The sequence below is a fragment of the Oncorhynchus kisutch genome, linkage group LG16 (genome assembly GCF_002021735.2).
Source record: "Oncorhynchus kisutch isolate 150728-3 linkage group LG16, Okis_V2, whole genome shotgun sequence".
Lineage (NCBI taxonomy): Eukaryota > Metazoa > Chordata > Actinopteri > Salmoniformes > Salmonidae > Oncorhynchus > Oncorhynchus kisutch.
In genome coordinates, this window is record NC_034189.2 from 34,422,074 (window position 1) to 34,448,204 (window position 26,131).

Sequence of the window (26,131 nt, forward strand, 5' to 3'; positions counted from 1 at the left end):
ACATTGTCAGAAGATGAGCCTATTAGCTGTACTTTCAGGACCACCTACATCAGCACCATTATCCTGGAAACCGTAGATCCACTCCAATTCGCATACCGCCCCAACAGATTCACAGATGACGCAATCGCACTCCACACTGCCCTTTCCCACCTGGACAAAAGGAACACCTATGTGAGGATGCTGTTCATTGACCACAGTGCAGCGTTCAACACCATAATGCCCTCAAAGCTCATCACTAAGCTAAGGACCCTGGGAGTAAACACATCCCTCTGCAAATGGATCCTGGACTTCCCGACGGGCCGCCCCCAGGTGGTGAGGGTAGGCAACAACACATCTGCCACGCTGATCCCTCTACACGGGCGCCCCTCAGGGGTGCGTACTTAGTCCTGTCCTGTCCTGCCCAAGCACGACTCCAACACCATCATTAAGTTTGCTGACAACACAACAGTGGTAGTCCTGATAATCAGCAACGATGAGACAGCCTATAGGGAGGTCAGAGACCTGGCAGTGTGGTGCCAGGACAACAACCTCTCCCTGAACGTGAACAAGATGAAGGAGATGAGCGTGGACTCAGGAAAAGGAGTGCCGTACCTTCCCCCATTCTCATGATGGGGCTGTAGTGGAGCAGGTTGAGAGTTTCAAGTTCCTTGGTGTCCACAATACCACCAAACTATCATGGTCCAAACACACTAAGACAGTCGTGAAGAGGGCACGACAACACCTTTTCCACCTCAGGAGACAAAATATTTGGCATGGATCCCAACATCCTCAAAAAGTTATACAGCTGCACCATCGAGAGCATCTTGACCAGTTACATCACCGCCTGGTATGGCAACTGCTCAGCATCTGACCATAAAGCTCTACAGAGTAGTGCGTACGGCCCAGTACATCACTGGGGCCAAGCTTTCTGCCATCCAAGACCTATATACTAGGCGGTGTCAGAGGAAGGCCCATAAAATTGTCAAAGACTCCAGTCATCCAAGTCATAGACAGTTCTCTCTACTACCACACGGCAAACGGTACCAGAGTGTCAAATCTAGGTCCAAAAGGCTCTTTAACAGCTTCTACCCCCAGGCCATAAGACTGCTGAACATGTAATCAAATAGCCGCCCGGACTATTTACATTGCCCCCCTTTGATTTTACACTGCTGCTACTTGCTGTTTATTGTCACTTATTTTTTACTTTAGTTTATTTAGTAAATATTTTCTTAAATCTATTTCTTTAACTGCATTGTTGGTTAAGGGCTTGTATTTAAGCATTTCACAGTAAGGTCTACTACACCTGTTGTATTCGGCATCTGTGACAAATATAATTTGATCTCCACGCTGGATGAAGCTCTGGCTGTATAGTGGCTATGTAATGACATCTTGTGGTGCAGGAAAGCATTACTGCGTACTACATGTGAGAATCAGTGTGTGTATTGCAAAGTTATGACTCAGGAGCTACACTCCTCTAGTGGCTTCACACCTGCAATGACAGTGACGATATTGTGACGGTATTTTTTCTAGGATACATTTTCAAATATTGGCTGCATTCTAGACCGACTACAATGCAGATACCTGTCAGATCTCACAACAGCTGGATAAGTGTTTAACATTTCAGCTAATCACATCATATGATATAGGAATCTGATCCATTGTTTGATGATTTGCAAGATCTGCATTGTAGTCGGCCATGGAATTGCTGGGAGCGTTTGAGCTGATCACTTTTGTCAAGTCAATGGTCAAGCTTTTAAAGTGTGTTGCATTCTGGGGATAAAAATTGTCTGACTGCATGAAATTTACAAAAATCATGAAGTTTTGAATGGAGTTGACTACAAGTTTCTGCAGTTGCTTTTCATCAACTTCATCCTGCAGCCATCACCCTGCATTGTGGGAGGCTCTATTGTCAACCAATCGTTAGGGTGTTTTTGTTTTACCACGCAAACGTGAACAAAGAAGTGACTGGCAGTTTTCCATAATTCATGTGCAGCCTACAATGAGGAAATAAATGTGATTGAGGCTCTCTCTCACTAAATGTTTGGACTGTGCATTTGAAAAGTATTCAGACCCCTTGACTTTGTCCACATTTTGCTAGATTACAGCCATAACCTAAAATGGATTGAATAATTTTATCCTAATCAATCTACACACAATACCCCATAATGATGAAGTGAAAACAGGTTCTTTGACATATCTTATGACTGCAGTGGCACTATTGAGTAGCTTGGATGAAAGGTGCCCAGAGGTGCCCGGAGTAAACGGCCTGCTCCTCAGTCTCAGTTGCAAATACATGCATATTATTATTAGTATTGGATAGAAAACACTCTGAAGTTTCTGAAACTGTTTGAATGATGTCTGTGATTATAACAGAACTCATATGGCAGGCAAGAACCTGAGAAGAAACAGGAAGTGAGAAATCTGTGGTTCGTATATTTTCAAACCATTCCCCATTGAAATCCCATTGCAATATGAATGAAGATTCACTACCTAGGGCTTCCACTAGACCGTCTATAGAAATGTGAATGAGGCTTCTACTGTTGTTGTGGGACTGAATAAGAGCAGAATGAGCCATGTGTCTGGCAGTCAGCCATTTCCTGGTCACGCGCATTCCAAGTGATATATTATTCAGATCCTTTGCTGTGAGACTCGAAAGGAAGCTGAGGTGCATCCTTTTTCCATTGATCATCCTTGAAATGTTTCTTCAACTTGATTGGAATCCACCTGTGGTAAATTCAATTTATTGGACATGATTTGGAAAGGCACACGCACTGTCAACTGTGGGACCTTATATAGACAGGTATGTCAGAGCAAAAACCAAGTCTTGAGGTCGAAGGAATTGGGATCTATAGGGGGAGCCTGGGAAACTGAAATGTCTGACATTTGTGAACATCTGTACAAGAAAAACAAATTAAGGGAGAAATAGATATGATTTAAAAACAACCGTTGATGCAATATGAAAATAAATGGGTGGAGGAGATTAATCATAAACCCTAATTGAGAACCTTTTGTTTGATTAAGAGTGAATTTGTGTGTGAGAGATATATTATGCATAACCTACCTAAAAAGCAAGAGATCACTATGTGCACAGGTAAGATCAGGGATATTGCCTCTGCATATTGAAACGGGATGAAATTGTGGCGATATGGAAGAGGAAAGACTATGTAACTATTATGACCTCAAAGAAATAGAGAATGAAACTAATTTGATCCTCTATTTCACTTTCAACAACGATATACGCTTGCTCTCATTCCAGAAAGCACACCAGATATACCCTGGCATTACGTGGCTGAGTAATGAGGAGACACTGAAATGTTTTTTTGTCCATTGTGTATTTCCGTTGGCAGAATATTTAGATAAATCCTGAAATATAAGAAAAATGGCTACCTATAATTCAATTGTAAAAATATTTAGCTTCTATGTGGTTAATGGCACGTCTGGATATACTGTAGATTGTTTATAGACTTGTCTTCCATGTGAATCTTCTCTTTGTGCCAGAAGGTTCAAATGCCTTCTATTTCTTTTTTTAATGTATTTATTTATCTGTATGAGTTATGTATGTACGTTATTTATACAGCGTGTATGAACAGTTGAAGTCGGAAGTTTACGGACACCTTAGCCAAATACATCTAAACTCCGTTTTTCACAATTCCTGACATTTAAACCTGGTAATATTTCCCAGTCTTAGGTCAGTTAGGATCACCACTTTATTTTAAGATTGAGAAATGTCAGAATAATGGTAGAGACTTTTTTTTCTTTCTTTCATCACATTCCCAGTGCGTCAGATGTTTACATACACTCAATTAATATTTGGAAGCATTGCCATTAAATGGTTTCATTTGGGTCAAACGTTTCGGGTCGCCTTCCACAAGCTTCCACAATAAGTTGGATGAATTTTGACCCATACCTCCTGACAGAGCTGGTGTAACTGAGTCAGGTTTGTAGGCCTCCTTTGGAAGTATGATTGGGGTCATTGTCCATTTGGAAGACCCATTTGCGACCAAGCTTAACGTCCTGATTGATGTCTCGAGATTTTACTTCAATATATCCACATAATTTTCCTCCCTCATGAAGCCATCTATTTTGTGAAGTGCACCAGTCCCTCCTACAGCAAAGCACCACCACAACATGATGCTGCCACCCCCGTGCATCACGGTCTTCGGCTTGCAAGCCTCCCCTTTTTCCTCCAAACATAACAATGGTCATTCTGGCCAAACAGTTCTATTTTTGTTTCATCAGAACAGACATTTCTCCAAAAAAGCATGATCTTTGTCCTCATGTGCAATTGCAAACCGTAGTCTGGCTTTTTTATGGCGGTTTTGGAGCAGTGGAATCTTCCTTGCTGAGCGGCCTTTCAGGTTATGTCGATATAGGACTCGTTTTACTGTGGATGTAGATACTTTTGTACCTGTTTCCTCCAGCATCTTCATAAGGCTCTTTGCTGTTGTTCTGGGATTGATTTGCACTTTTCGCACCAAAGTACGTTCGCCTCTAGGAGACTGAATGCATCTCCTTCCTTAGCGGTATGACTGCTGCGTCTTTCCATGGTGTTTAAACTTGCGTACTGTTGTTTGTACAGATGAACGTGGTACCTTCAGGCGTTTGGAAATTGCTCACAAGGATGAACCAGACTTGTGGAGGTCCACCATTTTTGGTCTTGGCTAATTTCTTTTGATTTTCCCATGATGTCAAGCAAAGAGGCTTGACAATTTAAGTGGGCCTTAAATTCATCCACAGGTACACCTCCAATTGACCCAGATTATGTCAATTGGCCTATCAGAATTTTCTAAAGCCATGACATAATTCTCTGGAATTTTACAAGCTGTTTAAAGGCACAGTCAACTTAGTGTATGTAAACTTCTGACCCACTGGAATTGTGATACAGTGAACTATAAGTGAAATAATCTGTCTGTAAACAATTGTTGGAAAAATTACTTGTGTCGAGCACAAAGTAGATGTCCTAAGACATTTGTGGAGTGGTTGTAAAATGAGTTTTATTGACTCCATCCTAAGTGTATGTAAACTTCCGACTTCAACTGTATGTATGTCCACTACCCTTCAAAAGTTTGTTTTCACTTAGATATGTTTGTGAAAGAATCCATTAAAATAGTATTATATGGATCAGAAATACAGTGTAGACATTGTAAAAGTTGTATATTACTATTGTAGCTGGAAACGGAAGATTTTTAAGCATACAGAGGCCCATTATCAGCAACCATCACTTCTCTGTTCCAATGGCACGTTGTGTTAGCTAATCCAAGTTTATAATTTTAAAAGGCAAATTCATCATTAGAAAACCCTTTAGCAATTATGTTAGCTCAGCTGAAAACTGTTGTCCTAATTAAAGTAGCAATAAAACTGGCCAACTTTAGACTAGTTGACTATCTGGAGCATCAGCATTTGTGGGTTCGATTACAGGCTCAAAACGTCCAGAAACAAATGACTTTTTTGTTCTGAGAAATGAAGGCTATTCCATGCAAGAAACTGCCAAGAAACTGAAGATAACAAAATTGCACAATTGGTTGGGAGAATGTAAAATGTCAGCCATGTTCTTCGGCGCCACTAGCATCCTCACAGACATACTGCCCCAACCTCAATAGTACTCCATACTGCCCTTTCCCATCTGGAAAAAAGTAGCACCTATGTGAGCATGCTATTCATTGACTAAGCTCAGCGTTCAACACCACAGTGCCCTCAAAGCTCATCACTAAGATAAGGACCCTGGGACTAAACACCTCCCTCTGCAACTGGATCCTGGACTTCCTGACGGGCCGCCCCATGTGGTAAGAGTAGGCAACAACACATCTGCCACGCTGATCCTTAACACTGGGGCCCCACAGGGGTGTGTACTTAGTCCCCTCCTGTTTTCCCTGTTCACCCACGACTGTGTGGCCAAACACAACTATAACACCATCATTAAGTTTGCTGACGACACAACAGTGCCTGATCACCGACAATGATGAGACGGCCTATAGGGAGGAGGTCTGAGAACTGTTAGTGTGGTGCCAGGACAATAACCTCTCCCTCAATGTGAGCAAGACAAAGGCGCTGATCGTGGACTACAGGGAAAGGCGGGCAGAACAGGCCCCCATTAACAGTGACGGAGATGTAATGGAGCAGGTCGAGAGCTTCAAGTTCCTTGATGTCCACATCACCAACGAACTATCATGTTCTAAACATAACAAGACAGTCGTGAAGAGGGCATGACAAAACCTTTCCCCCTCAGGAGATTGAAAAGATTTGGCATGGGTCCCCAGATCCTCAAAAGATTCTACAGCTGCACCATTGAGAGCATCCTGACCGATTGCATCACTACCTGGTATGGCAACTGCTCGGCATCTGACAGTAAGGCGCTACAGAGGGTAATGCGAACGGCCCAGTACATCACTGGGGCCAAGCTTCCTGCAGTCCAGGACATATATAATAGGCAGTGTCAGAGGAAAGCCCATAAAATTGTCAGGGACTCCAGTCACCCAAGTTATAGACTGTTTTCTTTGCTTCCGCACGGCAAGCGGTAGCGAAACGCCAAGTCTTGGACCAAAAGACTCCTTAACAGCTTCTACCCCCAAGCCATTATTGTAACGATTGTCGTCGGGAGAAGGAGAAGAAGACCAAAGAGCAGAGTGGTACGTATTCATAATGATTTTAATAAAGATGAATACTGGAACAAAAACAACAAACCGACAAACGAACAGTTCTGCAAGGTGTAACAAAAACACTAAACAGAGAATAACTACCCACAAAACCCAAGTGGGCAAGAGCTACCTAAGTATGGTTCTCAATCAGAAACAATGACAGACAGCTGTCCCTGATCGAGAACCATACCCGGCCAAAAACAAAAAAATACAAAAACATGGAAAAAAGAACATAGAACGCCCACCCTAGTCACACCCTGGCCTAACCAAAATAGAGAATAAAAAGCCTCTCTATGGCCAGGGCGTGACAATTAGACTGCTAAACAATTCATAAAAATCGCCACTGGACAATTTATATTGACCCCACCTCTTCTACACTGCTACTCAGTGTTTGTTTGTTACCTACAGTCACTTCACCCCCACCTACATGTTCAGATTACATCAACTAGCCTGTACCCCTGCACCCTTAGTGGTGCCCCCCTGTATGTAGTCTTATTATTGTTATTCTTATTGTGTTACTTTTTATTATTTTTTATTTTAGACTAGCCTTGGTAAATATTGGTTAAGGGCTTGTAAATAAGCATTTCACGGTGAAATCTACAGTTGTTGTATTCGGCGTATGTGGCAAATACATTTATTTGTTAACCCTACACCTGTTGCAGATGCAGAGTAAAACTGGCCCTGGAAGTTTACTTGTTTACCAAAAAAGTGTCGGGTGACCTCTTTGTTGTTGTTATTGTTTGAATCCCAGATTGCCCACTTACCACAGAATGTTGGCCAAATTTAATTGGTCTGGCTATAGGCCTATAGTCAGGTAACTGTGGTCAATGGTACGAAATAAAATTACAATCCAAAAGAAGCAGTCAACAATCATATTTAACATAGTTTTATTTATTTTGAACAAAAGTTTAATAAATGTGGCTGCATTTCTCTTATGTTCAAAAAAGATGATGACTTTCGAGACGCATTATAAATCTTTTGTAGAAAAAGAAAAGATAATTGCACTAAAGCATCTATCGTATGATAATATGACAATAGTAAGATAAGGTATCTGTGTAATTTTTTTAAACAATTTTATTTTTCTTCATTATTTTCCTTGCACACACCTATCACACCTTTTCCCAATCTTCTCTTTCCTACTGATCTGACAAACAATGCTGTAGACAGTTGTGAACAAGTCCCAACTTCAAACGAAGTACAACATTAAAAGGCTTTATAAAGCATACATAAAGTACTCATAAGTACTACAAACTGTAGATGCTTATAAAGCCTTTACAAGTTGTAGTTTGTTTGAAGTGAGACCATTAACAGAAAATGCAACCAAAAACAAGAAAAACAAACACAAGAAGCTTCCCCTAAATAGAAAAACAGAAATCTCCAAGAGGTGGACATCTTGAATATCTCACTTCTCTAGGACATATTTACACCAGTAAACACTCCAGTTGTTCAACTGAAGTACAATGCATATGGCATAACATGTCATTCAACGTAGTATTTTTTTCCAGAAAAATAATTACACAACCATTGTGCAGACAAACTCTCTGTTAAATCTCAAAAACATCAGTTGTATCACAACCATTGTGCCAAATGTGTTGTACATCAGTTGTGCAACTTGAGTATGTACAGGGCCAGACAGGGGTAGGACATCTGCATAGATCCACAAGGTTCAGATCATGAATGTTTGGGGGAGTTTGTGGGAGATTATTTCTACAGAGAGGGGTACATCCGCTGCTGTCTTTTGGGGGAATAAAGTAAAGGTGAGGGAAACAATAAAGTAATGTTGCTCATTGATTGCTACAAAGAACAGTTCACCTCGATGAGTGTCTGTGAGAAAATCAACTGTTACGAGAACCTAAGGGGAAAATAATGTGAAAAGGCTAAATCACATAGACTTTCAGGGTGAAGTTTTCCCTAGGTAAAGATCTAGGATTAGTTTCCCTCCTCCAATTCTAACACCTACCATTAGTGGGTCAAATGCAGAACTGACCCAAGATCAGGGTCTTGAGGAAATGTCACCTTAATCGTCAGATTGATGTCTTCATGCCCGAGTACGGTTGACTTCAGAGTTATTCCGGCAGTACCGATTATATAGAAAAAACAAAGGTGCCATAATATGCGCTACTCAGTTGAACGGGAAGGATAAGACAGGGATGTCAAGGTCAAAGGTGAAAGCATGAGGAGCCTATCAGATTTCTTCCCAAATGTGCCATATCAATGAGTACCGGTTAGCAGCAGTCACACCAACGGAAGGAAATGCAGTATGTAGAGCCAGCCCTTGAGAACTCCTTACCTTCACACAAACGCCTACTAGCTAAGGCCTTAGCTCTGTGTAAAGATACAAGGTGATTATCTTGGTCACAATGAGGTCAATAAGGTCAAATAGAGACAAAGAGGAGAGGGTATGTATGATTGTAGAGGGTATGTAAAATTGTGTCCATTTTCTGTCAAGTGTGTTGAGCATTTGATTGAGCTTGTCTGGAGATGAAATGGGCAAGATTTTCAGTTATACTTTTGGGACAATCCCATTGGTTACATTGCGCCAGGCAAGCTCAATTGAGTACAGCTAAAATATTTCAAAGAGAACAAATACTATTTGAACCCAGGTCTTGTGACGCCTCTCCCACTGTGTGAAGTGAAGTGAGTCAAATATAAAAGCCAAACATACGGTTCTTGGATGTACTGCTTTAGAAAAAAGTCAATAGGTCACTTGATTTGAGGTAAATTGAGCTTCGTAAATCTGACGTCCCCTTTGGGCCCATCACATACAAACGCATGGACACAGGATAATGAGAGAGAAACTTATTGGCTCAAATAATATGAACTCGGAAGTACACTGAAGTCCATTGGTGGGAACGTTTTGAATCCAAGTGACAAGACCTCCACTGCTACCCTATTCACACAACTGAGCCGATCTAAAATGAGCTGAGCTGTACTGTACTTCACTGGCCTGGTTTACATGCAACCGTGTAAGGAAAATAATCCAAGTGAGCACAATACGGTTCAGGTCGGTAAAACAGTGTAGAAAGGTATACTACACCTGCTCTTCACTGGCTCTGTATTAGAGTTATATGTACTGCCATGAGAGAACCCTGATATGACTGAAATGTTCTATGTATCCACCAGGACAGGGGGGATCAATAAGTGTTTACTCTTTCTGTTTGTGAGTGTTTGAGTTAAGAATATTGTTAGCATATCCAGGAGCAGCTAAATGTTACTGGTTAAGAGAGGGGTGGATAAAAACACACAGGTTGGTGATACCTTTTTCAATATTCTCTGCCTCTTATGTGTTCTAAGACAACCCACTCACATTCCAACAAACTCCACAAACAACTGAACCAGGAGGAGAAAAAAACTATGTAGTACATCCTGAAGAAACAAAGAGACTGAAAAGGTGAACTCAGGTTTAGATTGACACGGTGATATGATATTGATCCTTTGGTCTGAGATGTGTTGGCCCCACCCACGTCGTCGCCTCACCACATGACTACAATCCTTTGCTCCGGGTAAATTGCTCTCACTTCCTGTGGCCCAAAGAGGCTTCGACAGCACATACCAGGGACCTTCCAGGGTTCTTTCTGAACAGAGAGCCAGAACTGGTCAGAACTGGTTTTGCAACTCACTCATTCACAAATAAAACATGGAGGTTTTTTTGCACATTTTTTCCATTATTCCTCACTGGAGGAGCTTTCCTCCAGGGGGAAAATGGCTGCCACACCGACGACCCCAGTGGAATTGTCGGATGCGGTAGTAATGGTGACTACGGTGTGCAGGAGAACAAAGACCAGCATGCACAGCTTCAGCCGGCCGCTACTGCTGCACTGTCTGGTGGGTGTGGCGGCCGAGGTGACTGATGTCGATGCCCCCTGTTGGTGATGGCAGGAGGGAGTTGGAGTCCTTTTCAGTGTCCCACGAGAACGGTTGTCCGGTTTAGAGTCCCACTGAACGTCGCAGCACTCTGCCTGGCTGTTGGGCTGCCCATGGCTCCCCAGTAGCCCTGTGGGGGACGAAGAGAGTAGTGGGTAAACACTGATATAAGCCATAGATGCTCATGTCTCTGTGCATCCCTCTCATGCATCCCTGTGTGTCTGTATCATCCATGCCTGTGTCTGATGATGATGACAAACCCAATTTCCCCAATACCAATAAAGTGTATTCATTCATTCAGATGACCCACAATAAGCTAAATAAATGACCCAGCCTAGTCCCAGCCTTACTTGCAGTGTGGTAATGCAGTGTTCTGTTGAAATGTATCACCAAATAAAAGACAGATGACCATGTGCATGAGAGCATAAATACCAGTCAGTATGCATGTTTATCCCAGTCTTCATATGAATAAACTATCAGTATCATTATGTTATATGCTGTATCATAACCTAACATTAATGATCCTTTATTGAACTCTAAATTAAAAAAGATGTAAGTGACATTTTGTAGCGACCTGTCACGACTTCTGCCGAAGTCATTGCCTCTCCTTGTGCGGGCGGTGCTCGGCGTTCGACGTCACCGGTCTTCTAGCCATCATTGATCCTTTTTTAATTTTCCATTGGTTTTGTCTTGTCTTCCCACACACCTGTTTTCAATCCCATTCATTACCTGTTGTGTATTTAACCCTCTGTTTCCCCTCATGTCTTTGTCAGAGATTGTTTTATTTTCACTGTAGTGTGATTGTTGTATAGGTGCGCGTCGGGTCCTCGTACCCATGTTTGTTTGTTTATGTACATTTAGTGTTATGGAGCATACTCCGTGGACTTTATTAAAAGACTCAATTTTTCACTCCATTTGACTCTCCTGCGCCTGACTTCCCTGCCACCTATTACACCTATGCATGACACGACCCCATACTGCAGCACGGTAAATATAATCTGCACCACTGCCCTCCAGGACCCCTACAGCGCCCGATGTCACAGGAAGGACAAAAAGATCATCAAGGACAACAACCACCCAAGCCACTGCCTGTTCACCCTGATACCATCTGGAAGGCGAGATCAGTACAGGTGCATCAAAGCTGGGACTGAGAGACAGAAGCTATTTTTCAATCTCAAGGCCATCAGACTGTTAAACAGCCGTCACTAACACAGAGAGGCTGCTGTCTACATACAGACTTATAGATAGATCACTAGTCACTTTAACAATGTCAATTTAATAATTTGTACATATCTTGAATTACTCATCCCATATGTACAGTTCAAGTCGGAAGTTTACATACACTTAGATTGGAGTAAAAAAAACTCAATTTAAAACTCATTTTTCAACCACTCCACAAATTTCTTGTTAATAACAAACTATAGTTTTGGACAAGTCGGTAGGACATCTATTTTGTGCATGACACAAGTCATTTTTCCAGCAATTGTTTAGAGACAGATTATTTCACTTATAATTCACTATATCATTCTGGTGGGTCAGAAGTTTACATACACTAAGTTGACTGTGCCTTTAAACAGCTTGGAAAGTTCCAGAAAATTATGTCATGGCTTTAGAAGCTTCTGATAGGCTAATTGACATCATTTCAGTCAATTGGAGGTGTACCTGTGGATGTATTTCAAGGTTTATCTTCAAACTCAGTGCCTCTTTGCTTGAAATCATGGGAAAATCAAAATAAATCATCCAAGACCTCAAAAAAACTATTGTAGACCTCCACAAGACTGGTTCATCCTTGGGAGCAATTTCCAAATGCCTGAAGGTACCACGTTCATCTGTACAAACAATAGTACGCAAGTATAAACACCATGAGACCACGCAGCCGTCATACCGCTCAGGAAGGAGACACGTTCTGTCTTGTAGAGATAAACATACTTTGGTGCAAAAGGTGCAAATCAATCCCAGAACAACAGCAAAGGACCTTGTGAAGATGCTGGAGGGAACAGGAACAAAAGTATCTAAATCCACAGTAAAACAAGTCCTATATCGACATAACCTGAAAGGCAGCTCAGCAAGGAAGAAGCCACTGCTCCAAAACCACCATAAAAAAAGCCATGAAAATGCACATGGGGACACAGATTGTTCCTTTTGGAGAAATGTCCTCTGGTCTGATGAAACAAAAATATAACTGTTTGGCCACCTCTTTATGTTTGGAGGAAAAAGCGGGAAGCTTGCAAGCTGAAGATCACCATCCCAACCGTGAAGCATGGGGGTGGCAGAATCATGTTGTGGGGTGCTTTGCTGCAGGAGGGACTGGTGCACTTCACAAAATAGATGGCATCATGAGGGGGGAAAATTATGTGGATATATTGAAGCAACGTCTAGAGACATCAATCAGGACCTTAAAGCTTGGTCGCAAATGGGTCTTCCAAATGGACAATGACCCCAAGCATACTTCCAAAGTTGTGGCAAAATGGCTTAAGGACAACAAAGTCAAGGTATTGGAGTGGTCATCACAAAGCCTTGACAATTTGTGGCAAAACTGAAAAAGCGTGTGCGAGCAAGGAGGCTTACAAACCTGACTCAGTTACACCAGCTCTGTCAGGAGGAATGGGCCAAAATTCACCCAGCTTGTGGAAAGCTACCCAAAATGTTTTACCCAAGTTAAACAATTTAAAGGCAATGCTACCAAATACTAATTGAGTGTATGTAAACTTCTGATGCACTGGGAATGTGATGAAAGAAATAAAAGCTGAAATAAATAATTCTCTCTACTATTATTCAGACATTTCACATTCTTAACATAAAGTGGTGATCATAACTGACCTGTGACAGGGGATGTGTACTAGGATTAAATGTGAGGAATTGTGAAAACTGAGTTTAAATGTATTTGGCTAAGGTGTATGTAAACTTCCATCTTCAACTGTATATACTCTATTTTTATACCATCTATTGCATCTTGCCTATGCTGATCCATATAATTCTATATTCTTATTCCGTCCCTTAGATTTGTGTGTATTAGGTAGTTGTTGTGGAATTGTTAGATTACTTGCTTGATATTACTGCACTGTCGGAACTAGAAGCGGAATAATTTCTCTACACTCGCAATAACATCTGCTAACCATGTGTATGTGACCAATAAAATGTCATTTGATTTGATGTCACGACTTGTGCCATCTCATCAAATGAGTATCAGAAAATGGGGATCTCAAAAGGCAAAGCCTACCATTTAATCGCTGACGCACAAGTAATACAAAGATATCAAAGGCTGCTCTAATTACGGTATTGAAATACTTAACATTTTTGGGGCTGGGGGAGGAAATGACAGCGCACCCCACTGAGATCAAATCAGGACAGGGCAGGTCATGTTATTTTGGTTCTGTCTTGATCACTGTGGAATATTAAAATACTACTCTGGAGTTGTACCCCATCACAGTGACTGTCTCAGCAATACACTTTACACTGAGAGGGAAGTGTCATTGATTTTACTAACACTGCCTTATATGTCCACTAGATGCCGCTAGTGACAAGTACATTATTGGCTTGAGTACCAGAGTTCAAAACCATACAACTTTATCGATACCACTGAAAAGTAATTTTACAAGGGATCATCAGGGGCACAAGAGCACAATTAAATATATCTTGCAACATACAATTCCATCTAAATTCCTGTCAGTGGACATAGGAGTGCAAATAAATTCCTACAATTAGTACATTTCAAAATTAATTGACCCAAGCCCATCTATCCTAGATCCATGGTGCATCTCAGGTAAACAGCATAGCCCTAGAGTGGATATATGCCCACCCGTATAAGCTGTGGCTACAAATCACACTTGATTGATTGACTGACTGATTGATCAGTCCATACCACCACACCCACCTGTACATATGAAGCTGGGGCTTCCTCCGTGGATGAGATCGTCGTTGTCCGGTAGTATGAAGGGACACCTCTGCTGAACCTCAAGGCAGTACTGGAGACAAGGTACTGTCCTTCTACAATGCCTCTGTGTGGTGGGGAAATACTGTGCACACAGCCACGGTTTGTAGGCAGCCTGAGAGGTAGAAGATAGAGCATGTTAGTTAAACCAAATGAAACCCATATGTAAATTCAAACAACTTAAAGGGGAAGTTCACTTTTAGCACATCATAAATAAGCAAACTATTACTTTGACATCAAGACAAAAATAATTATTTATTTCAGCTTTTATTTCTTTCATCACATTCCCAGTGCATCAGAAGTTTACATACACTCAATTAGTATTTGGTAGCATTGCCTTTAAATTGTTTAACTTGGGTAAAACATTTTGGGTAGCTTTCCACAAGCTGGGTGAATTTTGGCCCATTCCTCCTGACAGAGCTGGTGTAACTGAGTCAGGTTTGTAAGCCTCCTTGCTCGCACACGCTTTTTCAGTTTTGCCACAAATTGTCAAGGCTTTGTGATGACCACTCCAATACCTTGACTTTGTTGTCCTTAAGCCATTTTGCCACAACTTTGGAAGTATGCTTGGGGTCATTGTCCATTTGGAAGACCCATTTGCGACCAAGCTTTAAGGTCCTGATTGATGTCTCTAGACGTTGCTTCAATATATCCACATAATTTTCCTCCCTCATGATGCCATCTATTTTGTGAAGTGCACCAGTCCCTCCTGCAGCAAAGCACCCCACAACATGATTCTGCCACCCCCATGCTTCACAGTTGGCATGGTGTTCTTCAGCTTGCAAGCTTCCCGCTTTTTCCTCCAAACATAAAGAGGTGGCCAAACAGTTATATTTTTGCTATGTCTGTTCAAAAACAAAAATCTCAGTTGTCTTCTGTTTGGCTCTGAATGTTATTAAATAACATCCATCCTATCTTCAAAACTAGAGATTTTTCAGTACACATATTTCCAGAAAATACTATAGGAATTTTTCAGAAACAGAGATTTAACAATTTCTCACAGATCTTGCAAAATCCCATTTGATGTTATTCAGCCTTATAAATTGATGTGTTAGAGATACATGACTGTATAAAAGACAACCAGATGCCAGTCATCAATTGTCAATGTAATCCACCCATGACATGTGACTAAATCATATTTGTTGTAATTAGGAGTGCTTTTATTTAAAGTATCTCGAGGAGAACAAGGAGTTGTTGAGCTATTTTGGTAAATACAGATGCAAGGTTCCTCTTATACTACTTGTACTTATTTCCTTCCTCTTATACTACTTTCATACTTACATGATACCTAAAAGGAGTATATAAAAACAATATGAAAAGAATAGCAGAAGGTATAGAGTTACAAAATTCCCATAACTTTCCCAAATTTCCCCAGTTTTCCCATAATACTGGTTGGAGATGATTGGTATTAGGGGGAAAAAGCAGGAAGTAGCTTATGTTAAGTTTTCCTTATGGAAAACTGGGACATTTTTTGGAAAGTTACCAGAAACTCAAGGAAGGCTGGGTGGGGTTGTTGCCATATCACTTTCAAATGTCCAATTATGCAGTATCAGAACCTAAGGAAAGGAATACAATTATTTTGAATTCAATGATTCTACTAATTACTGTTCCGTACATTGTATTTGGAATCACCTGGGCCTGTGTTCATAAAGCTTTCAGTTCTTCAGCACTCCTACTCTTGCTGCTATTACCTATATACAACCAGCAGAGGAGAATGTCTCTTCCTAATTGATCCTCAGGATGAGGTTCTCTGATACCCAGCCAAGCCCCATAAAGTATGACATTGACAATAGTACATAAATACATTTCATATTTGTAGTCCCAGCAGGAATTGAACCCACAACCCTGGCATTACAATTACCTTTCACTACCAACTGAGCCACACAAGACCTTTCATGGTGCTGCTAATGCCAATGTACTGTACAACTGACTCTGCCCTTAAACAAATCAATGGCCCCCATCCCCCAGTGCAATCTCCCTTTCTCCCAGTAGACGACACCACCTTCACACAAAAATGCATAATGTACCTATCAGGGATTGACTATAAAAAAATGAAATCACATACACATATTTAGCAGATGTTGTTGCGGGTGTAGCGAAATGCTTGTGTTCCTAGTTCCAAAAGTGCAGTAGTATCGAAAAATTCACAACAATACAAAAAGTATCACATCCAGTCCTGATTGGGAGTCCCATAGGGCAGCGCATGACTGGCCCAGTGTCATCCGGGTTTGGCCCGGGGTAGGCCGTCATTGTAAATAAGAATTGTTCTAAACTGACTTGCCTAAGTTAAATAAATGTGAACATTTGAAATATTAAAAATAAATAAAATAATGGAATTAAGAAATGTATAAAGGAATGTTGGAGTGGCATTGACTAAAATACAGTAGAATAAAGTATATGAAATGAGTAAAGCAGCATGCAAAGTCCAAGATCAGCGCCTTCGTTTTGTTGACGTTGAGAGTGAGGTTATTTTCCTGGCACCACTCCTCCAGGGCCCTCACCTCCTCCCTCTCGTCATTGCTGGTAATCAGACTGTTTAATTTGTGTTTCAGTGGATTGGTCTACACAATAGTAAAGGTCAACGGATCAGAGCTGGCAAAGTTTCCTAGGAGTTATAGTGTAAATTAGTCTTTGAGCATGCTAAACAGCGATAATGATGATATCGACCCGAACGGCCCGCATCATTGGCTGAGAGCCAAGGTCAGAATTTAAGTGCCACTTTTTCCAATGGCTTCAGCATGGCCATGCTCCATTCAGAGGAGAAACAACAAAGAGTGAAAAAATGCAAGTGATTAACAACTGGTGCAATGATATTTGTCATGTTCAGAAGTGTGCAAAACACTAAATGTTGCAAATAGAAATGCCACAAATAAAGCAGACATTATTCCTTACCCTACATATACTGTATGAGAGGCATGTCTGTTCTCTTAATGTATTTCTAACTGAACATTCCATAACATTGTGCCATGCTGAATTTGGCACTGGAGTAACCTGAACACAACTCTAACTCATAAAAGAGATAAAGAATAGTTTACCAGAGAAGAAAACATAATCACCACTCATTCTCCATCTGTGACGTAAACGGTACAGCACTCCTTTACATTACCAAACATAGGGGGTTTTGAGCACAAGCTGCATTTGAATGAGAAGCACATGCACAAGCGCACACACACACTCACTCATCTATTCACACACCCTCATCTATTCACACACACCCGCAGGAACACGGTTAGATAAAGCTATGTTTGTTTTAACTGTGAATAAATATACACCAGTTTTCCCAAGGACATCACTGTTTCAGCACCACGGACAGCATCTATCAGGTTACATTAGACTTCCACCAGACTGACTCTGTCCATTTCAGCATCATGAACAGCTTCGGCCAGGCCTCCCACAAAACTGTCTGTAGTGTTCATAGAGTTCCTGTGCCATTATGGCATCTGTGACATCATGGGCAGTACCTTTGTGGTACCATTCTTCATTTAAGGTAGTCCATTTATTTCTTATTTTGTGTTTGAAAAAGTGTAAAGCTAATATTGGTGAATCACAGGAACCTACAGGGCTGGAGTCCTGAACCAGATATTGTCTGTCATTCAATTATTGTGGCCATTTGATGGTGGTCCTGTGTAGCCCATTAGGTAGAGCATGCCGCTTGCAACGCCAGGATAGTGGGTTGGATTCCTGGGACCAACAAAATGTATGCACACTTGACTGTAAGTCGCTTTGGAGAAAAGTGTCTGCTAAATTCCATGCATTATTATATTATGATGGTAATATAGCTTAAAGCCATATGCTTTAGTCCCGCAGAAAGCAAGGCTGAGGTGGGAAATCCTAGGGGAGAACCCCGGAAGTCAAAACCACAATTGTGTGGACTTCTCATTTTACAAGTTTGAAGTTTTAATGTTACGTGCACATAGTTACAACTGTTGCCGGCTATAACATCGACTTATATTGATAAATGGGCAGATGAAGATGTCAGACTGCCCAAGGCAGTCCAACTAAAATGTTACAGTAAATTAATCGGGAGTTACATTCACGATGTACAAGGTAAGATTATGTATATAACGTAAACTCGTACATCGCCTTGGTCCGTACAATTGCCCTTATTTTAGCGCCCCAAAAATCTAATACTTCCAGATCAACTGTAATGGAAATACCATTGTAAAGCACAATTTCTCCCCTTTCCAACAATATCAATTACATGACCTAAATCCTGCCTGTTTCTGCATAATTCAAGCAGGCAATGAGCCCCATCGGGTCTTTTTAAAAATGGCGGGTGGGAAGAGAAACTAATGCGTGATAGTGAGAAGGGAAAATTGCTTTTTTTCACTCGATCTGTCCAACTTATCACCTCTAAAATGTCAATAAAACACTATAAAGAGTTTATATAATGTGTCATTACATACCTATTTGAAGGTTTGTGTCGAATATGAATCGGGTTTTTAGGGCGGTGCTAAAGTGATCTTACAAGTAAACAGCGGCTTTGAGAATGATGATCGCATGCAATGATGACAAAAAAATGACTAGGTATTCCCCCCTTACCCCCGTCACCTTCCATTTCTTGTTTTTAACGGATGATAGAAGTGCTACAGCTGATGGAGAGAGATTGTAAGACATAAATAGTTGCTTTATGCGTGCTGTACGTTACGACATGACACATCAAGATGTACGTTTTTTCAACTTTTCTTCAATACTATAGAGCCATTACCATGTCGATCAACGCTTGAATAGAAACCTAGTTCACACCCCCGATTTTGCCGTCAACACAGTCGCTTACAATCCCATTAGTTTTCTTTGTAGCCTCGTTTGAATATTGCGGTTGCGCACATTTGTACAGAATGGGGTGAGTTTACGTTAAGTATTTTTGCAGCCAGTTTGTTGCTAGCTCAGTAGCTAGCTAGCTGGCTATAGCTAATGTAACGTTGTAGATTGAAAAAGGTGTAAAGTTGATATTTTAACATAACTTCATTGACAATATTACTGAATACTTTCAGGTACAACCTGGTACAGGTACAACATACAACCTTTGTAGTTAAGTAGTTAATGTTCACTGTTGTTGTTGTGGCTGTGCTTGTCATCTTAAGGCAGGCAGGTGTAAGGTCATTTCGCTCAATGCGAAAGAATGAGACTCGTACATAATTCAGATCGTTTGCTGGTCAGTTAGATAAGTGGGGGTGTCAATTGAGTATGGCCATTTCTACTTGCAAGTGTGGTGGTATGCATTCTAGTCGTGCGCTGGGATGCCATGAACCACGGAATCTACATATAGAAGGTACTGCATGTATGTAAAAACCTACCCAATTCCCATTTTAATTTGAATCCAGAAAAATGTAATACTAAAATAATCAATAGTCACTCAAAAATGTAGCAGGAATGACATCAACTTTATATTCAGCCTGTTTCAGTTTGCAACATTATTTCAAATCTGCATGCTAAACGCCCTGCTGAAATGTAAATGGATTATGGATCTTCAATTAGATTTAATAGACCCAAATTGAATAATTTTGGCCCTACCAGTTTTTGAACCTAGCACTACTGAAAACCCTAAAATCTATGCAATAATCAAGTAGCCTTTTTTGCATTGTTCTTCTTTTGGATTCTGCTTTGTTATAGGTTATAGAATTGTATGGACAATCCATATCATTATTATGTTCTTATTTCTGTGTCCCTTGTGGTGTATTAAAATAAATATTAGGTTGACTTGTCTAACTCAATTCTGTTTTTACTTATTTCCAGGAAAATGTCTCCCCTGAAAGTCCATTCATCATGGAGCGGTTATGAGGCCAGTTGGACGTAATGCCAAATTCTCTAAAACTACATTAAAGGCAGCTTATAGCAGAGAAATTAACATTAAATTATCTGGCAACAGCTCTGGTGGACATTCCTGCAGTCAGCATGACAATTGCATGTTCCCTCAAAACTTGAGACATCTGTGGCATTGTGTTGTGTGACAAAACTGCACATTTCAGAGTGGCCTGTGTAATGATAATGCTGTTTAATCAGATTCTTTATATGCCACACCTGTCAGGTGGATGGATTATCTTGGCAACGGAGAAATGCTCACTAACAGGGATGTAAACAAACAAAAATGTTGCTTTTTGTACATATGGACAATTTCTGGGATGTTTTATTTCAGCTCATGAAACATGTGACTAACACTTTACATGTTGCGTTTATATTTTTGTTCAGTGCATATTTCCTGAGCTTTATTAAATCTGCTAGATATAGGACAGTCAATTCAAAAACTTATTCCTTATGATATATTCTTTGACTGTCTTTTTTGCCATTTATGAATGTGTTATTCAATGCGTTGTTATGGGCAAATTCAATATTTTATCAAATACTTTTAAAAAATGTGATACCTAAAGTGGTACTCATTTTTTATATCAAATAGCTAAATGATGAGGGGTTGAGGGTAGCTGAAGGATGGGACTAAAAATACACTGTGTCCCTAAAATGTATATAGTATGTATAAGCTGGAAGTACAAGCCTAAGTGTTGTCCATTAGTTTACTCAAATTAGGGGTTGGGTGGTAGGGTTTAAAATAATTGCCAAGAAACTGAAAATCTCGTACAATGCTGTGTACTACTCCCTTCATAGAACAGCGCAAACTGGCCCTAACCAGAATAGAAAGAGGAGTGAGAGGCCCCGGTGCACAACTGAGCAAGAGGACAAGAACATTGTAGTGTTTAGTTTGAGAAACAAACGCCTCACAAGTCCTCAACTGGCAGCTTCATTAAATAGTATCCGTAAAAATAGTGAAAAACAGTGAAGAGGCGACTCCGGGATGCTGGCCTTCTAGGCAGAGTTGCAAAGAAAAAGTAATATCTCAGATTTTCAATAAAAATAAAATATTAAGATGGGCAAAAGAACACAGACAATGGACAGAGGAACTCTGCCTAGAAGGCCAGCATCCCGGAGTTACCTTTTCACTGTTGACGTTGAGACTGGTGTTTTGCGGGTACTATTTAATGAAGCTTCCAGTTGAGGACTTGTGAGGTGTCTGTTTCTTTGTGTGGCAGAGACCACAAAAATATATCAGTTTACTCATCCAGTGCTAAGCTTTAGGAATGTTGCTACTTATCCATAGGATATAATATATTTGTCATTTTCAGGAACTATCGCATTAACAAATATGTGATGAACATGAATTAATATATTTCAATAGAAAGAATGGAGGGTTTTCTCTTTATTTCACCATTAAATGTCTGTACCTTTCCATTGAAATTTAAATAATAATAAAAAATAGACCCTTACGGCTGAACCCAGATTGACATTTCAGGGATTGAAGCGGGTGGTCTGGCGTATGCACATGACTTGAGTTTTCAATTGCTAGTAATCAACCAAGTGTGATAAGTTTGTTCTAACCTTATGTTCTATCTGCGATTGCACCCCCCTAAAAAAATAAAGATTTAGAAATGCAATTTTGGTATCTTTAACGTGAGAACTTTAGTGGGTTATGAAAGAATTTACAAAAAAACTGTTCTGAGATCTTGGATGTGAAAACTTTGATTCTCAATATCTCAGAACTATGCTTTGCGCAGATAGAACCTTATATTCCCATGGTCTTGCAATGCCAAAGACAACACCTCGGTCATGTTCCCAGCATAGAAATACGTGGGTGGTTGATCGGTGGACCAGCAGCCATAAGTGTACCCATGAGGGTGCAGTCAAATTGCCATGATCTGAGGGGATTTTCCCATATAATTATATTTATAGGGTTCCCATTCATTATGTGGACAAATAACTCTGGCGGTGCACCTGTGTGTGTGTGTGTGATTGCATAATGGCGTGAGTAGCCTAGTGCCTTCAATGGGTTTCAGTATCGTTTCAAGGAAACTTTTCCAAGCATTGATGACCATCACCGTTACCAATACAAATTCTGACCAATCAGGATCCAGATGGGATTAGCCACTCTATCCACTGCTTGAACTGCCAGAGAGAGGGAGAGAAAGAAAGGGGGGATAAAACATGGCCAATGTTCCTTGCAAGTGAAGTTCCTATTTTAAGCTATGCACACACACACAAACTGATATACTATACACTGCATTTGGAAAGTATTCAGACCCCTTGACATAAAAAAAAAAATGTTGTTACGTTGCAGCCTTATTCTAAAATGTATTACAATTGTTTTATCCCTCATCAATTTACACAATACCTCACTTCATCCCAAACAGCAATGTTCCAACATCTAGTGGAAAGCCTTCCCAGAAGAGTGGAGGCTGTTCTAGCAGCAAAGGGGGGGACCAACTCCATATTATTGCCAATAATTTTGGAATGAGATGTTTGACGAGCAGGTGTCCACATACCTTTGGCCATATGTACATATACAAACACATACACATATATTGAGTTGCACCCCCCACCTTTTTCCCCTCAGAACAGCCTCAATTCAGCGAGGCATGGACTCTACAATGTGTCGAAAGTGTTCCACAGGGATGCTGGCCTATGTTGACTCCTATGCTTCCCACAGTTGTGTCAAGTTGACTGGATGTCCTTTGGTTGGTGGACCATTCTTTATACACACTGTTGAGTGTGAAAAGCCAGAAGGGTTGCAGTTCTTGATACAAACCCCATTCAAAGGCACTTAAATATGTTGTCTTGCCCATTCACCCTCTGAACGGCACACATACATAATAATCCATGTGTCAAATGTCTCAAGGCTTCAAATGTACCTAAAATAATTACCTAAAAGTAATTATTTACCATGAGAGGGCCATAAACAATAACTAGTACTCTAAGAAAGGCTCAAATCTCACCTTTCCTGTAAGATAGTTTGCTGAGGTGTAGTCAATTTTGAGGACACAAGCTCAAGTACAGTTCACAGTACAAATATGATACAAATATGAAAATATGAAATATTTCCTATGCAACAAAACTGTATATGGTTTGAAATTGCTTCAATACTTTTTTTATTATTTAACTAGGCAAGTCACCTGAGTGGGTTGATTCACTGTTGTGGTCATCCTGTCTGGGTTGGCGCCCCCCCCTTGGGTTGTGCCGTGGCGGAGATCTTTGTGGGCTATACTCAGCCTTGTCTCAGGATGGTAAGTTGGTGGTTGAAGATATCCCTCTAGTGGTGTGGGGGCTGTGCTTTGGCAAAGTGGGTGGGGTTATATCCTTCCTGTTTGGCCCTGTCCGGGGGTGTCCTCGGATGGGGCCACAGTGTCTCCTGACCCCTCCTGTCTCAGCCTCCAGTATTTATGCTGCAGTAGTTTATGTGTCGGGGGGCTGGGGTCAGTTTGTTATATCTGGAGTACTTCTCCTGTCCTATTCGGTGTCCTGTGTGAATCTAAGTGTGCGTTCTCTAATTCTCTCCTTCTCTCTTTCTTTCTCTCTCTCGGAGGACCTGAACCCTAGGACCATGCCCCAGGACTACCTGACATGATGACTCCTTGCTGTCCCCAGTCCACCTGGCCATGCTGCTGTTCCAGTTTCAACTGACCTGAGCCCTAGGACCATGCCCCAGGACTACCTGACATGATGACTCCTTGCTGTCCCCAGTCCACCTGGCCATGCTGCTGCTCCAGTTTCAACTTCCACCTGACTGTGCTGCTGCTCCAGTTTCAACTGTTCTGCCTTATTATTATTCGACCATGCTGGTCATTTATGAACATTTGAACATCTTGGCCATGTTCTGTTATAATCTCCACCCGGCACAGCCAGAAGAGGACTGGCCACCCCACATAGCCTGGTTCCTCTCTAGGTTTCTTCCTAGGTATTGGCCTTTCTAGGGAGTTTTTCCTAGCCACCGTGCTTCTACACCTGCATTGCTTGCTGTTTGGGGTTTTAGGCTGGGTTTCTGTACAGCACTTTGAGATATCAGCTGATGTACGAAGGGCTATATAAATACATTTGATTTGAGTTAAGAACAAATTCTTATTTTCAATGACAGCCTAGGAACAGTGGGTTAACTGCCTGTTCGGGGGCAGAACAACAGATTTCTACCTTTTCAGCTCAGGGATATGAACTTGCAACCGTTCAGTTACGAGTCCAACGCTCTAACCACTAGGCTACCCTGCCACCCACAGGCCTAACTATATGATTTCACCTTCCTTATAACTGCAAAATACATATTTTATTCAGAAAATGTCCATACTTTTTAAAGGTCTCTCTTGATCAAAACATCTGCCCCCATCGATGTGAACGTCTCATAGAGACTAGCCTTTCATCTCAAATTAATCTCGTCCATCTATGACAAACATAATTTATTTTTTAGAATACTGGCTATAAATCGATCTCTGAATGTGCTACAGCGACTCTCTGCTGCTGGGTTATGATGTAAGGATTCCATGCATATGTGCTGTTAGAGGCTGTGAAGTAGGGTTCAGCCAGGACTTGATGGACAGTCAGAAGGGTGAATTAAATGGTAGAAGTGGTGTTAGATTTCGATCTACGGTGTACATAGATCGATTTATAAATGAAAAAGTCGGTCGGGGACCAGTACCAGAACCACACAGGTTACCTAAACAGTGGATTTACATCAAAGAGGTTACAAATCCTTCCTTAAAACCTCTTTGGGCTGCAATCCCATTAACGGGATGATATGACAACAGCCAGTGAAAGTGTAGGGCGCCAAATTCAAAACAACAGAAATCTCATAATTAAAATTCCTCAAACATACATGTATCTTGTACCGTTTTAAACGTAGTCTTGTTGTTAATCCCACCACAGTGTCCAATTTCAAATAGGCTTTACGGTGAAAGCAGCACAAACGATTATGCTAGGTCACCACCAAGCCACAGAAAAACACAGCCATTTTCCCAGCCAAAGAGAGGAGTCACAAAAAGCACAAATAGAGATAAAATGAATCACTAACCTTTGATGACTTTCATCAGATGACACTCATAGGACTTCATATTACACAATACATGTATGTTTTGTTTGATAAAGTTCATATTTATATAAAAAAAATCTGAGTTTACATTGGCATGTTACATTCACTAGTTCCAAAAACATCCAGTGATTTTGCATAGCCACATCGATTCAACAGAAATACTAATCATAAATGTAGATGATAATACAAGTTATACACATGGAATTATAGATATGCCTGTCCTTAACCTTTTGCGTGTAGGGGGAAGTATTTTCGTTTTTGGCTAAAAAACATACCCATTTGAAACTGCCTATTTCTCAGCCCCAGAAACTAGAATATGCATATAATTGTCAGATTAGGATAGAAAACACTCTAAAGTTTCCAAAACTGTAAAATAATATTGTCTGTGAGTATAACAGAACTGATATTGCCAGTGAAAACCTAAGGAAAATCCAATCAGGAAGTGCCTCGTATTTTGAAACCTCTGTTCCTATGCATGCCTATCCTCCATTTAAAGGGATATCAACCAGATTCCTTTTTCTATGGCTTCCCTAAGGTGTCAACAGTCTTTAGACATAGTTTCAGGCTTCTATTTTGAAAACTGAGCGTGAAAGATCACATTGCGTAAGTGGGTAGGTGGGGGCTCTCAGAGTGAGTTTTGCGCTACAGTGTAAAGCGGCCATTGTTTCTCCCTGAGGATTGATTATAAAAAACGTTTGACATGTTTCTGTGGACATTATGGATATTATTTGGAATATACGTCTGCGTTGTCGTGACCGCTCTTTCCTGTGGATTTCTGAACATATGGGAGTCTCGTGAGTGAAAACATCCAAAGATCATCAAAGGTAAATTATTAATTTGATTGCTTTTCTGATTTTTGTGACCTAGCTACTTAATGCTTAGTGT

General features: G+C 40.8%; 1 protein-coding gene across 1 annotated transcript in view; it reads right to left on the reverse strand.

Moving 5' to 3' along the window:
• Positions 1-7,484: 7,484 nt before the first annotated feature.
• Positions 7,485-26,131, reverse strand: part of LOC109906872 (transmembrane protein FAM155A) — an 87,718-nt gene continuing 69,071 nt past the window's right edge. The window contains exons 2-3 of the mRNA XM_020504714.2: positions 14,353-14,524; positions 7,485-10,608 (exon numbers count right to left, since the gene is read on the reverse strand). Coding sequence (XP_020360303.1) covers positions 10,280-10,608; positions 14,353-14,524 — 501 coding nt within the window. The 3' untranslated portion in view covers positions 7,485-10,279. The remainder of the gene's footprint in view (positions 10,609-14,352; positions 14,525-26,131) is intronic.